This window comes from Neoarius graeffei, chromosome 6 (genome assembly GCF_027579695.1).
Source record: "Neoarius graeffei isolate fNeoGra1 chromosome 6, fNeoGra1.pri, whole genome shotgun sequence".
NCBI lineage: Eukaryota > Metazoa > Chordata > Actinopteri > Siluriformes > Ariidae > Neoarius > Neoarius graeffei.
The window spans coordinates 91943403-91954757 of record NC_083574.1 but is presented as its reverse complement, the minus strand read 5'-3'; the positions used below and the strand labels follow the sequence as shown (position 1 = coordinate 91954757).

General features: G+C 37.5%; 2 protein-coding genes across 2 annotated transcripts; both read right to left on the bottom strand.

Annotated features, from left to right (window-relative positions):
* Positions 1–2883: 2883 nt before the first annotated feature.
* Positions 2884–5489, bottom strand: LOC132888403 (extracellular calcium-sensing receptor-like). The gene is made up of 6 exons (XM_060924454.1): positions 5385–5489; positions 5025–5245; positions 4439–4991; positions 4134–4361; positions 3919–4042; positions 2884–3791 (listed from the first exon to the last, which is right to left on the bottom strand). The coding sequence occupies exons 1-6, from the start codon at positions 5487–5489 to the stop codon at positions 2884–2886; spliced, it is 2139 nt and encodes a 712-aa protein (XP_060780437.1).
* Positions 5490–8618: 3129 nt separating this feature from the next.
* On the bottom strand, positions 8619–10905 carry LOC132888402 (extracellular calcium-sensing receptor-like). The gene is made up of 5 exons (XM_060924453.1): positions 10648–10905; positions 9706–10518; positions 9402–9629; positions 9196–9319; positions 8619–9064 (listed from the first exon to the last, which is right to left on the bottom strand). The coding sequence occupies exons 1-5, from the start codon at positions 10903–10905 to the stop codon at positions 8619–8621; spliced, it is 1869 nt and encodes a 622-aa protein (XP_060780436.1).
* Positions 10906–11355: the final 450 nt, after the last annotated feature.

The following is an 11355-nucleotide window of genomic DNA, read 5'->3' as shown; positions in this document are numbered from 1 at the left end:
GATGTGCCATTTTGTAGATGCTCAGACCCAGTCATCTAGCCGTGTGTGTGTGTGTTTTCTCATAGCAGTCAAGATGAATGCTAATGTTAATGTGTCCAATCAGTGGGTGTAACCACAATGCACAGTGACTTCTACAAATGAGAGACATAATGTATGTACAGTAGAAAGACAGTGGTTTCCATGTAACCCAAATGACCCAGAAATACACTGACCTACATGAAAACATTTTGCGATATCTCACAAAAGATTTGTGATGTCTTGCAAAGTTTTTGTGAGAGCTTGCAAAAGTATATCTTTTTTTTCTCCATGTTTTTTTCTCCTTGTCCCTTCCAGGTACTCTGCATTTTTGGCATATTTACTGAACCCCTGGACCATTTATTTTCCAAAGTGCATCATTGCATGATTTCTGTTGTCATGTTTTTATATCCAATCTACTGTAGTCCTCTCACCCACTGCGGAGGCTGTAGCTCTTCTGTGTGAGATAAAAGCAACATTATGTTATTGCTTGTGATAGCAAAGGCCTTCCAGTACCCATTCTTATGCACTGTCATAATAAAGGTGGCAATACTGTTTATTTATTCATAATTTTTATTACTTATACAGTAGTTCCTACTCACAACTAGCCAAAGTGCTTCACGAGGTAAACCAGTGCTTTAGTTTACATGGGGAATTTTTCTGAAGAGCTGTGTACACAGACAAACAAAAAACAGAAAATTAATATTTTATTTGTCTTATTTTCTGATTTACTAAATGCTTCATCTGGAAAAAAAAAATATTTTAAAAATCTGATTTTGGGTATTTCTAATTTAACATTAGTAATCAATATAATATTTTCATAGGGCATATGCATATGTAGTGTGCAAGATTTCTGTAATTTTGGATATGGCCCAGTTTCCATGAATTAATATTAAAATCACACAGTTATAAAATTGGTCAGCTATCCTGGATGGGTACAGCTACTTTTACTGATGACTGGCCTTTGACAGTGCATTTACATACAGAATGTAATATACAGAAATACATATGTATTGTGTGGTTTGACACCTTTTTAATCTCCTATTTAATCTCAGATTATGGTATAAAATGTAAAGATGTATGTTGTATAACTCTGTTTATGGCAGTATCTGTTTATGGCTTAAGCTGGGGATAAACACATTTTAAAGAAAGAGAAAATTTTGTGGGAAATGAAATTCCAAAATATATGTGAAAAACAGGTTATGTAATCATACTTCTTACACTAACCAATGATGATTGGTTAGTTAATATGGTTGGTTAGATAATATGATTTTGTGCATGGTACCACAAAATTCAGACAAAAGATAACAGTTTATTTGTTACAGTTCTTGAATTGGTACAGTTGTGGTCAAAAGTTTACATACACTCATCATGGACATGCATATCAAAGCGATATTAAGGTTTCAATGGCTTCTTTTAACTGTTCATTTTCTGGGGGAAAATGATTGGAGTTATAAAACATACATCTTTTCATTTTTTAATAAGTTGTAATTTATTTTAGGTTTTCTGAAATCAACACAGGCTAAAATTATACATAAAGAGTCAAAAATATGCATACACCCACTTTGGTTATTAATTAGGTGGTGCTGAAAATTCCAAAATGTCTTTTATTAAAACCAAGGCCTCTTACCTTCCTCTTAGTGATCACGACTGACTACAGCTGGTAGCTTCTCTGTGCCAACATAAAAAAGGCTTTCTTGACAAGTACAAATTATTGGGAGGTGTAGCCACTTTGCCAAGGTCTGGAAGAAGATGTAAACTGTCCCTCTCAATTGAGAGGACATTGCTTTGGTTGATCAGGAGCCACCAAGACACAGGTCTGCCATGAACTGGAAGTGCTGGAACATCATTGCCACTGTCTCCAATCAAGTAAGTTTTACATTGCCATGGTCTGAGAGACTACTGTGGAAGACAGAAGGTGCTTCTCCAAAATTGACACGTTCAAGCTCAACTATAGTTTGCAGCTGACCACATAGACAAATAATAATAATAATAATAATACTTCCGGAGGAAAGTTTTATGGCCAGATAAGATAAAGATAGAGTTGTTTGGCCACAGTGACCAGAGGTATGTTTTGGAGGAGTAAAGGTAAAGCATTCAACCCCAAGAACAGTGTCAAGTATCGTTAAACAAAGTAGATTGAATGATGAAGGAGGACTACCTAAGAATTCTTCTGCATAACCTCAAACCATCAGCTGGACAATTGAAACTTGGACACAATTGGTTGTTCCAACTGGACAGTGACCCAAACACATAAAATCTGTTTGTGAAATGGATAAAGCAGGCAAATATTAAGCTTATGGACTGGCCTTTGCAAATTCCTGACGTCAACCCTATCAAAAAGATGTAGACTGTGCTTCAGAGTTGAGTCTGTGCCAGGAAATCAACAAATGTAATTGAAATTGACTAATTCTGCATAGAAAGTTCATCAAATACCCACCAGAATTCTGCCAGAAGCATGTTGATGGCTATCAGAAGCATCTGGAAAAGGTGAAATTGGCTAAAGGACATTGAACCAAATATTAGGTGTGCTTTATGGATATTTTTTTTACCCTGAATGTATAATTTTGACCCTGTGTTGAGTTCAGAAAACCCAAGATGAATGAAAACATGCACCAAATTATTATTATTTTTTTAATGTTGTACAATCATTCTTCACCAGAAAAAGACCAGTGCAAAGAAATCAATGAAGGTCCAATATTACCATGAAATTCATGTCCATGATCAGTGTTTGTAAATTTCTGATCTCAACTGTATTTCTTTATGCTAATGAATTTTAAATGTTTTGGCTGAAGCTAGGATATTCCTTTAAAATATGATACAAAATTTAAACAAAGCATATTGATCACAAATATCCTGACAGCTAAATCACTTAGTAGGTGCCTTCCCCATCATTTGCTTCTTTGTATTCTTATCTGGTTTCAATATGATTATATAACACTTTGGAACAAATATGCAGATCAGTAACCCAAAACTTGATGTTAAAATGGCAAATATCTCTACAGCTACAGTGAATTTTCCAGGAGAGCTGACATAAACAGGAATAAAGGTGATCCAAACTGCACAGAATATGAGGATGCTGAATGTGATGAATTTGGCTTCATTGAAATTGTCAGGCAGTTTCCGGGCCAGAAAAGCAAAAATAAAACACAAAACAGCCAGGAGCCCTATATAACCTAGCACAGCCCAGAACCCTATAGCTGAGCCTACATTACATTCTAATATGATCTTTTCCTTGTAGTATTTCATATTTTTGTATGGAAAGGGAGGGGATATTGTTAACCACAGTACACAAATAATGACCTGTACAAGAGTGAAGACAAGTACACTGAGTCTCTGCTGTAGAGGCCCAAACCATTTCATTACATTACTCCCAGGAAGTGTAGCCCTGAAGGCCATTAACACCACTACTGTTTTCCCCAGAACACAGGAAATGCAGAGGACAAATGTGGTCCCAAATGCTGTGTGGCGCAACATACAGGACCATGTAGAAGGCTGACCAATGAATGTAAGTGAACAGAGGAAACACAGAGTGAGTGAGAATAGCAGCAAGAAACTCAGTTCAGAATTATTTGCTCTAACAATTGGTGTTTCCTTGTGTATAAAGAAAATTACAGCAATGCAGATGGTGAAAGATACTCCTAATAAAGAGAACAATACAAGAATGATTCCCATTATTTCCTGAAATGACAAGAATTCAATCAGCTTTAAGACACATCTGTCTTTTTTGTCATTAGACCACAGTTCAGGTGGGCACGTGATGCACGTTATAGAATCTAAAGGAAGAGAAAACAAATATGAATTCAGGTCACTGCAGTTGTATTGTATTTATTCACTTAATGAAACTTTGAAATATTTCTGTGTCTTTTGTGCATTACTGAAATTATCCACTACCCATTATACCTGTTATATTACTGATTTCTCCATCTGCACAAGGTATACAGTCAAAACAGCAGATTGGCCTTCCTTTCTGCACAGCCTTCCGGGTGCCCAGGGGACAACTTGGACTACATACAGAGACTGGCACCTGAAAAACATTTTTATTGTACATAATTATTGATCTTTTTCTAATACCTTTATTGTACATGTCATCCCTTCACATCAATATTCTCATTTACCTCTGCTTTGTTTTGGGCCCAGGTTATACTGATGTTGTTAAATGACAGCTGAAGGTGTGTTTGCAAAGAGCCATCGTAGAAGCCCACTTTAACAAACACAATTTGACCATCTTTACCTTGTTGCCAATTTAGCAGTTCATATCTTGCTGCTGGGTCTCCATTTTCATCAAAGTATACATCCTCTCCAGTTGTAGAGGTGAAATGGAGTTTCTTCAACTCACTGACTACCTAAATCAAGCATTGTAAACTCTTCAGTGACAAATATAAGCATTTTTTTTTTCACCAGGCTATCCTGTTATACTTACCTGCCATGGTTTGTTATCTGTGATGTTTGCACATTCTAAAGAACCTTCATGTCCACTCTCTGTCTTTGAACAGCTATATATCTTATGTAGGGCATAAGCCACAGCATAAACAGCCTTGTAAACATTATTTGCGATTCGTAATTCTGAAACATCTGTATACATATTTTGAACTTGACTGAGACTTTCATTGCCTTTGCACAATTGTTTAATCTCAACATTTTCCTGTGTAGGAAGCTTACATTCAAATATTGTCTCCCATAACTCTTTGTAAATAGCTGCATCAGAAACTGGATTTAATTTAGTCAGAAATTCCCCAAGGCCATTGATTTGAGCTTTTGGGATAGCAAAACCCATGGATCCTATCAGAAGATGCTGCCATTGCACAATGGCTGGGTTAGAAATCCAGGACTCACTTCCAATCCACTGAAACCCAGTCAAGTTCTGTAAAGCCATTTCCTTTAGAAGAACCCCAAGGTCAGAATATGAGACAAAAGTTACAATAGCTTTGGAGGTTGAAGCCTTGATAATCTCAACTAATTTCAGAATTTTTTCTCTGGGGTCCGTCCGAAAGAATGGTATGGAATACTCAACACAGATTCCCACTTCTTTGGCTGCAACGATGAATTCATTTATGCCATTGTTCCCATAGTCATTATCACTACATACAGCCCCTACCCATGTCCAGCCAAAATGCCTGACCAACTTAGCCAAAGCTCTGCTCTGGTAGTAATCACTGGGAACAGTTCTGAAGAAAGATGGGTATTTCTTCCTGTCACTTAGGCAGGCACATGTTGCCAAGTGACTGACCTGTAATACACAGATTTCAATAACCTAGTTAACTTTGTACTTATCTTTAAATATCAGGTATGTTCATAGTTCACCATGAAAAGTATGAATGTTTTTACTCATATTAAAATATTTTTACACAAAAATGATGTAGTCTTACCACAGGTATTTTCAAAGGTCCCACAGTAGCAGCAATGGCAATAGTGGGGCTGGATGATGCTTGTCCTATGATTGCTTGAACTGTATCAGGTATGGAGCAAGACATTACAGATGTATTTTTCCCATTTCCATTAACTAAGGATAACGAGGCTCTTGTAGTTATTTCAATTGATTCACAGGCATCATAGATTTTATAACCCAGTTTGACTCCAGGAAGTATATCAGTTCTGTTGTTGATTTCTTCAATGGCAAATAGCATTGTTTGTGCATTTTGAAATTCACGAAGGCTTAGACTACAGGACAACAGAAACAAAACCACATGTCTTTTTAGTGAACTCCACAATCACCAATAAAGTAACAGGTTTGTAAATGTTATAATTCAAACAATTTAAGAAAATATTCCTGATCTTATTAAATTGACAAGATCTTAAACCAATGTTATAAGTCCACTCCCCAAATTCAAATTCCCCAAATGACCCCTCACCTTCTGCATTTTGGTTGCCAGGGCCCAGATGTAAAAACATGTGTGGTCTGGTCCCATTTTACATGCAAGGAAAAGACACCACCAATCAGTACATCACCATCTTTGCTGAGTTGAGGAGAATTGAGCAGGCCTAACAAGCTGCAGTGTGGATCAGTTGCTCTCACCTGAGTGAATAATAGCCATGTATGCAGAAACCTCATTCTCATCCCACTCTAAATGCCATGACCACAGTTTAGGCTTTTATAGAATCCTTTGACTCACAAAATTAACCTGTCCCTTGTGTGTAGCCATAAGAAGTGCATTACCTCATTATTTTGCACTACTTACAAGAAGAAACATGTTTTTCATTGCAATACAAAATATAAGAAATACGGTAATAATAACTTGCCTTATGCCTAATGGTCATTTTCTTGAGAAACATGTCTGTATCATGTTATAGACCTAATTATGCATATGCACTAAAAAAATTAAAAAAAGATTATATATTTTGTTATGTCTTAATCTTGAATTAATTACAGTGGCTTGAAAAAAAATATTCACCCCCCCCCCCCCCGGTGTTTGTCCTGTTTTGTTGCATTAAAAGATGGAATTAAAATGCATTTTTGGAGGGTTTGCACCATTTGATTTACACAACATGCCTACAGCTCAAAAGGTGAAAATTGTTGTTTTACTGTGACACAAACAATAATTAAGATGAAAAACAGAAATCTGGAGTGTGCATAGGTATTCTCCCCCTTTTGTATGAAACCTCTAAATACTGTAAGAGCTGGTCAAGCCAATTCACTTCAGAGGTCACATAATTAGTTGATTAAGATCCACCTGTGTGCAAAGTGTCACATGATCTGTCACATGATGTCTGTATAAATCAACCAATTCTGGAAGGATCCTGACTCTGCAACACTACTAAGCAAGCAACATGAAAGCCAAGGAGCACTCCAAACATGTCAGAGACAAACTTGTGAAGAAGTATAGATCAGGATTGGGTGATAAAACATATCCCAAACTTTGAATATCCCAGGGAGGACCATTAATTCATTATAGCAAAATAGAAAGAATATGGCACCACTACAAACCTATAGGCTGCCCATAAAAATTCACAGACTGGGCAAGGAAGGCATTAATCAGAGATGCATCAAAGACACCAAAGATAACACTGAAGGAGCTGCAAAGATCCACAGCAGAGATGGGAGTATCTGTCCATAGGACCACTCAAGCCGTGCACTCCACAGAGCAGGGCTGTATGGAAGAGTGGCCAGAAAAAAAAGCCATTGCTTAAGAAAACACATTTGGAGTTTGCCCAACAGCATATGGCAGACTCCCCAAAAACATGGAAGAAAATTCTCTGGTCAAATGGGACTAAAATTGATCTTTTTGACCATCATAGGAAATGCCATGTGTGGCACAAACCCAATACCCTGAGAACACCATTCCTACAGTGAATCATGGTGGTGGCAACATCATGCTGTGGGGATAATTTACATCTGCAGAGACAGGACAGCTGGTCAGGACTGAAGGAAAGATGGATGGCACTAATTACTAGGCAATTCTGGAGGAAAACCTGTTTGAGTCAGCCAGAGGTTTGAGACTGGGACAAAGGTTCACATTCCAGCAGGACAATGACCCTAAACATACTGATAAAGCTATGCTGGAGTGGTTTAAAGGGAAACATTTAAATGTCTTGGAATGGCCTAATTGAGAATCTGTGGCATAACTTGAAGATTGCTGTACACCAACGCAATCCATCTGAATTGAAAGAGTTGGAGAAGTGTTGCCTTAAGGAATGGGCAAAAATCCCAGTGGCTACAGGTGTTAAGATAATAGAGACATACCCCAAGAGACTTGCTGCTGTAATTGCAGCAAAAGGTGGCTCTACAAATTATTTTTTTTGGGGGTGAATACCTATGCACACTCCAGATTTCTGTTCTGTTTTTTTTTTCAACTTAATTATTGTTTGTGTCACAATAAAACAACAATTTTCACCTTTAAAGTTGGAGGCATGTTGTGTAAATCAAATGATGCTAACCACCCAAAGATCCATTTTAATTCCAGCTTCCAATGTGACAAAATAGGACAAACACACTAAGGGGCATGAATACTTTTGCAAGACACACACACACACACACACACACACACACACACACGTGTGTGTGTGTGTGTGTGTGTGTGTGTGTGTGTGTGTGTGTGTGTGTAAAAACATTAAGAGCCCACTTCAATTTTTTCTTAAATAAGCATCTTTATGAATGGCAGCCAATTTCAGTCCAGGGTCTTTGCTGGAATTCCAACACAAGTACACCTCATTTTACTTAATGGGGTCCTGATTAGGTGCTCGCCTGAACCAAATCTCATTTAACAATGAAAAGTATAAAAAACACTGCTGTGTTCATCACTATTCTCTTGCAATAGAAGCAGTAGTAGTAATGCCTTAAATTTAATTGTAAGACAAAAATATCTATTCATCATGCCAAATTAGAGAAAAAGAAAAGTTTTGAGTGAGAAAAAGAAGGGTGCGATTCTGGCTTTACTGGCAGAAGGGTACAGTGAGCATCAGGTTGCTTCCATCATCAAAATTTCAAAATGGCAGTTCATAAGAACAAGATCAAGCAGCAGACATTGGGGACAATAAAGTTAGTGGCAGAGGGCAAAAGCTACTTTCCATTGGCCAGGATGATCATCATTTCCTTAGAATGTCACTCAGCAACCATAAGATGACATCAAGTGACCTATGTAAAGAATGGAAAATGGCAGCTGGAGTTAAGTGCACTGTTGAGGCCCAAACCATTTCATGATATTACTACCTGGAAGTGTCGCCCTGAAGGCCATTAACACCACTACTGTTTTCCCCAGAACACAGGAAATGCAGAGAACAAAGGTGATCCCAAATGCTGTGTGGCGCAGCATACAGGACCACTTAGATGGCTGACCAATGAATGTAAGTGAACAGAGGAAACAGAGAGTCAGAGAGAACAGCAGCAAGAAGCTCAGTTCAGAATTATTTGCCCGAACAATTGGTGTGTCCTTGTGTTTAAAGAAAATTACAGCAATGCAGATGGTGAAAGATACTCCTAACAAAGAAAATGATACAAGAATGATCCCCATTATGTCCTCAAATGACAGGAATTCCACCAGTTTTAAGACACAGGTATCTTTCTTTTCATTAGACCACAGTTCAGGAGGGCACCTGATGCAAGTTATAGAATCTAAAAAGAAAAAGAAAAAAAGAAAAACAACAAAAGCAATAATAATAATAATAGCAATTTAGGTGCTTGGAATTCTATTGTATTTATTAGCCTAATAAATAATGATTGAAGGCAACAAATATTCATTATACCTGTTATATTACTGATTTCTCCCTCTGCACATGATATACAGTCAAAGCAGCAGATTGGCCTTCCTTTCTGCACAGCCTTCCTGATGCCTGGGGGACAACTCGGACTACACACAGAGACTGGCACCTGAAAAACATTTTTATTCTGTATATTTCTTCTAAAATATTTATTACACATTATGTCAATTTAGTCTGATATTTTCATTTGCCTGTGCTTTGTTGTGGGCCCAGGTTATACTGATGTTGTTAAATGACAGCTGAAGGTGTGTTTGCAAAGAGCCATCATAGAAGCCCACTTTAACAAAGACCATTTTACCATCTTTGTCTTGTTGCCAGTTCAGCAGTTCATACCTTGCTGCTGGGTCTCCATTTTCATCAAAGTATACATCCTCTCCAGTTGTAGAGGTGAAGTGGAGTTTCTTCAACTCATTTACAACCTAATTAAAGCATTTGACAATGACCACTAAGAAAAATAAGTTCATGTTTTTCATCAGACTATATTGTTACACTTACCTGCCATTGTTTATTCCCTGTTATGTTTGTACACACAGCAGGACTTTGTTGTCCACTCTCCAACGTTGAACAGTTATATATCTCATGTAGGGCATAAGCTACAGCATAAACAGCCTTGTAAACATTATTTGCAATTCGTAATTCAGAAACATCTGTATAATGGTTTTGAACTTGACTGAGACTTTCATTGCCCTTGCACAGTTGTTTCAATTGTACATTGTCTTGTGTGGGAAATTTACAATCAAATATTGTCTCCCACAACTCTTTGTAAATAGCTACATCAAAACCTGGATTAAGTTTTTTTACAAATCCCCCTAGGCCATTTATTTGAGCTTTCGGGATAGCAAAACCCATGGATCCTATCAGAAGATGCTGCCATTGAACAATTGCTGGGTTTATATCAGAAATCCAGGACTCACTTCCAATCCACTGAAACCCAGTCAAGTTCTGTAAGGCCATTTCCTTTAGAAGAAACCCAAGGTCAGAATATGAGACAAAAGCGACAATAACTTTGGAGGTTGAAGCCTTGATAATCTCAACTACTTTCAGAATTTTTTCTCTGGGGTCTGTCCTGTAGAATGCCTTAGAATATTCAACACAGATTCCCTCTTCTTTGGCTGCAATGATGAATTCATTTATGCCATTGTTCCCATAGTCACTATCACTGCATACGGCCCCTACCCATGTCCAGCCAAAATGCCTGACTAACTGAGCCAAAGCTCTGCTCTGGTAGTAATCACCTGGAACTGTTCTGAAGAAAGATGGGTATTTCTTCCTGTCACTTAAGCATGCACATGTTGCAAAGTGACTAATCTGAAATACAAAGATTTCAACAACATGTAATTTGCTGTGCTCATATTTATAATTCACCACTAAAAACTCATTCAACATTTAGATTGTTTTTTTCTTTTTAAGTAGTACACACAAAAGAAGAGGTCTTACCACAGGTATGTTTAAAGGTCCCACAGTTGCAGAAATGGCAATAGTGGAGCTAGATGATGTTTGTCTTATGATTGCTTGAACTGTATTGGACTTGGAACAAGACATTCCAGATGTAATTTCTCCATTTCCATTAGCCAAGGATAATGAGGCTCTTGTGGCCATTGCATGAGATCCACATGAATCATAGATTTTATAACCCAGTTTGACCCCAGGAAGAACATCAGTTCTGTTGTTGATTTCCTCAATGGCAAATACCATTGTTTGTGCATTCTGAAATTCACGGAGGCTTAAACTACAGAACCGATAAAATAAAAGTTGATAACATTTCAGTGAGCACCATAAGCACTAACACATGAACAGTTTTGTCAATATCCTAAAATATTATACAATTATATTTTATTCTAAAATCAAATAATATAAATAAGAAAATGTTTCTGGTTTCTTAAAATGGATAACTCTTGAACCAATTCCTATTCCCCTAATAAACCCTCTGTTAGGACTGGGACTGTTTTGGCCTCTAGAGGCCGCTGTTATTTCCTTTTCGTGTCATGTTTGTTTTGGCCTCTAGAGGCCACCACTGTTCCTGTGTTTTGTGTCTGTGTTAATTGCCTGTTTACTCCTGATTATTTTCACCTGTGTTCAATTTAGTTTGTGTATTTATACCCCCTGAGTTCATTCCTCTGGTCACGGAGTCTTTGTGCTGTTATG

What these genes read in the sequence shown, in the direction of transcription:
- LOC132888403 (XM_060924454.1), bottom strand. Translation starts at nt 5,489, where the DNA reads ATGTCTTGCTCCATACCTGATACAGTTCAAGCAATCATAGGACAAGCA. An exon ending in CAGATAACAAACCATGGCAG is followed by an intron (nt 4,362 to 4,438) that starts GTAAGTATAACA and finishes TGCTTGATTTAG; the next exon opens with GTAGTCAGTGAGTTGAAGAA. An exon ending in GGGCCCAAAACAAAGCAGAG is followed by an intron (nt 4,043 to 4,133) that starts GTAAATGAGAAT and finishes AATGTTTTTCAG; the next exon opens with GTGCCAGTCTCTGTATGTAG.
- LOC132888402 (XM_060924453.1), bottom strand. Translation starts at nt 10,905, where the DNA reads ATGGTATTTGCCATTGAGGAAATCAACAACAGAACTGATGTTCTTCCT. An exon ending in GACCTTTAAACATACCTGTG is followed by an intron (nt 10,519 to 10,647) that starts GTAAGACCTCTT and finishes TTTGTATTTCAG; the next exon opens with ATTAGTCACTTTGCAACATG. An exon ending in GGGCCCACAACAAAGCACAG is followed by an intron (nt 9,320 to 9,401) that starts GCAAATGAAAAT and finishes AATGTTTTTCAG; the next exon opens with GTGCCAGTCTCTGTGTGTAG.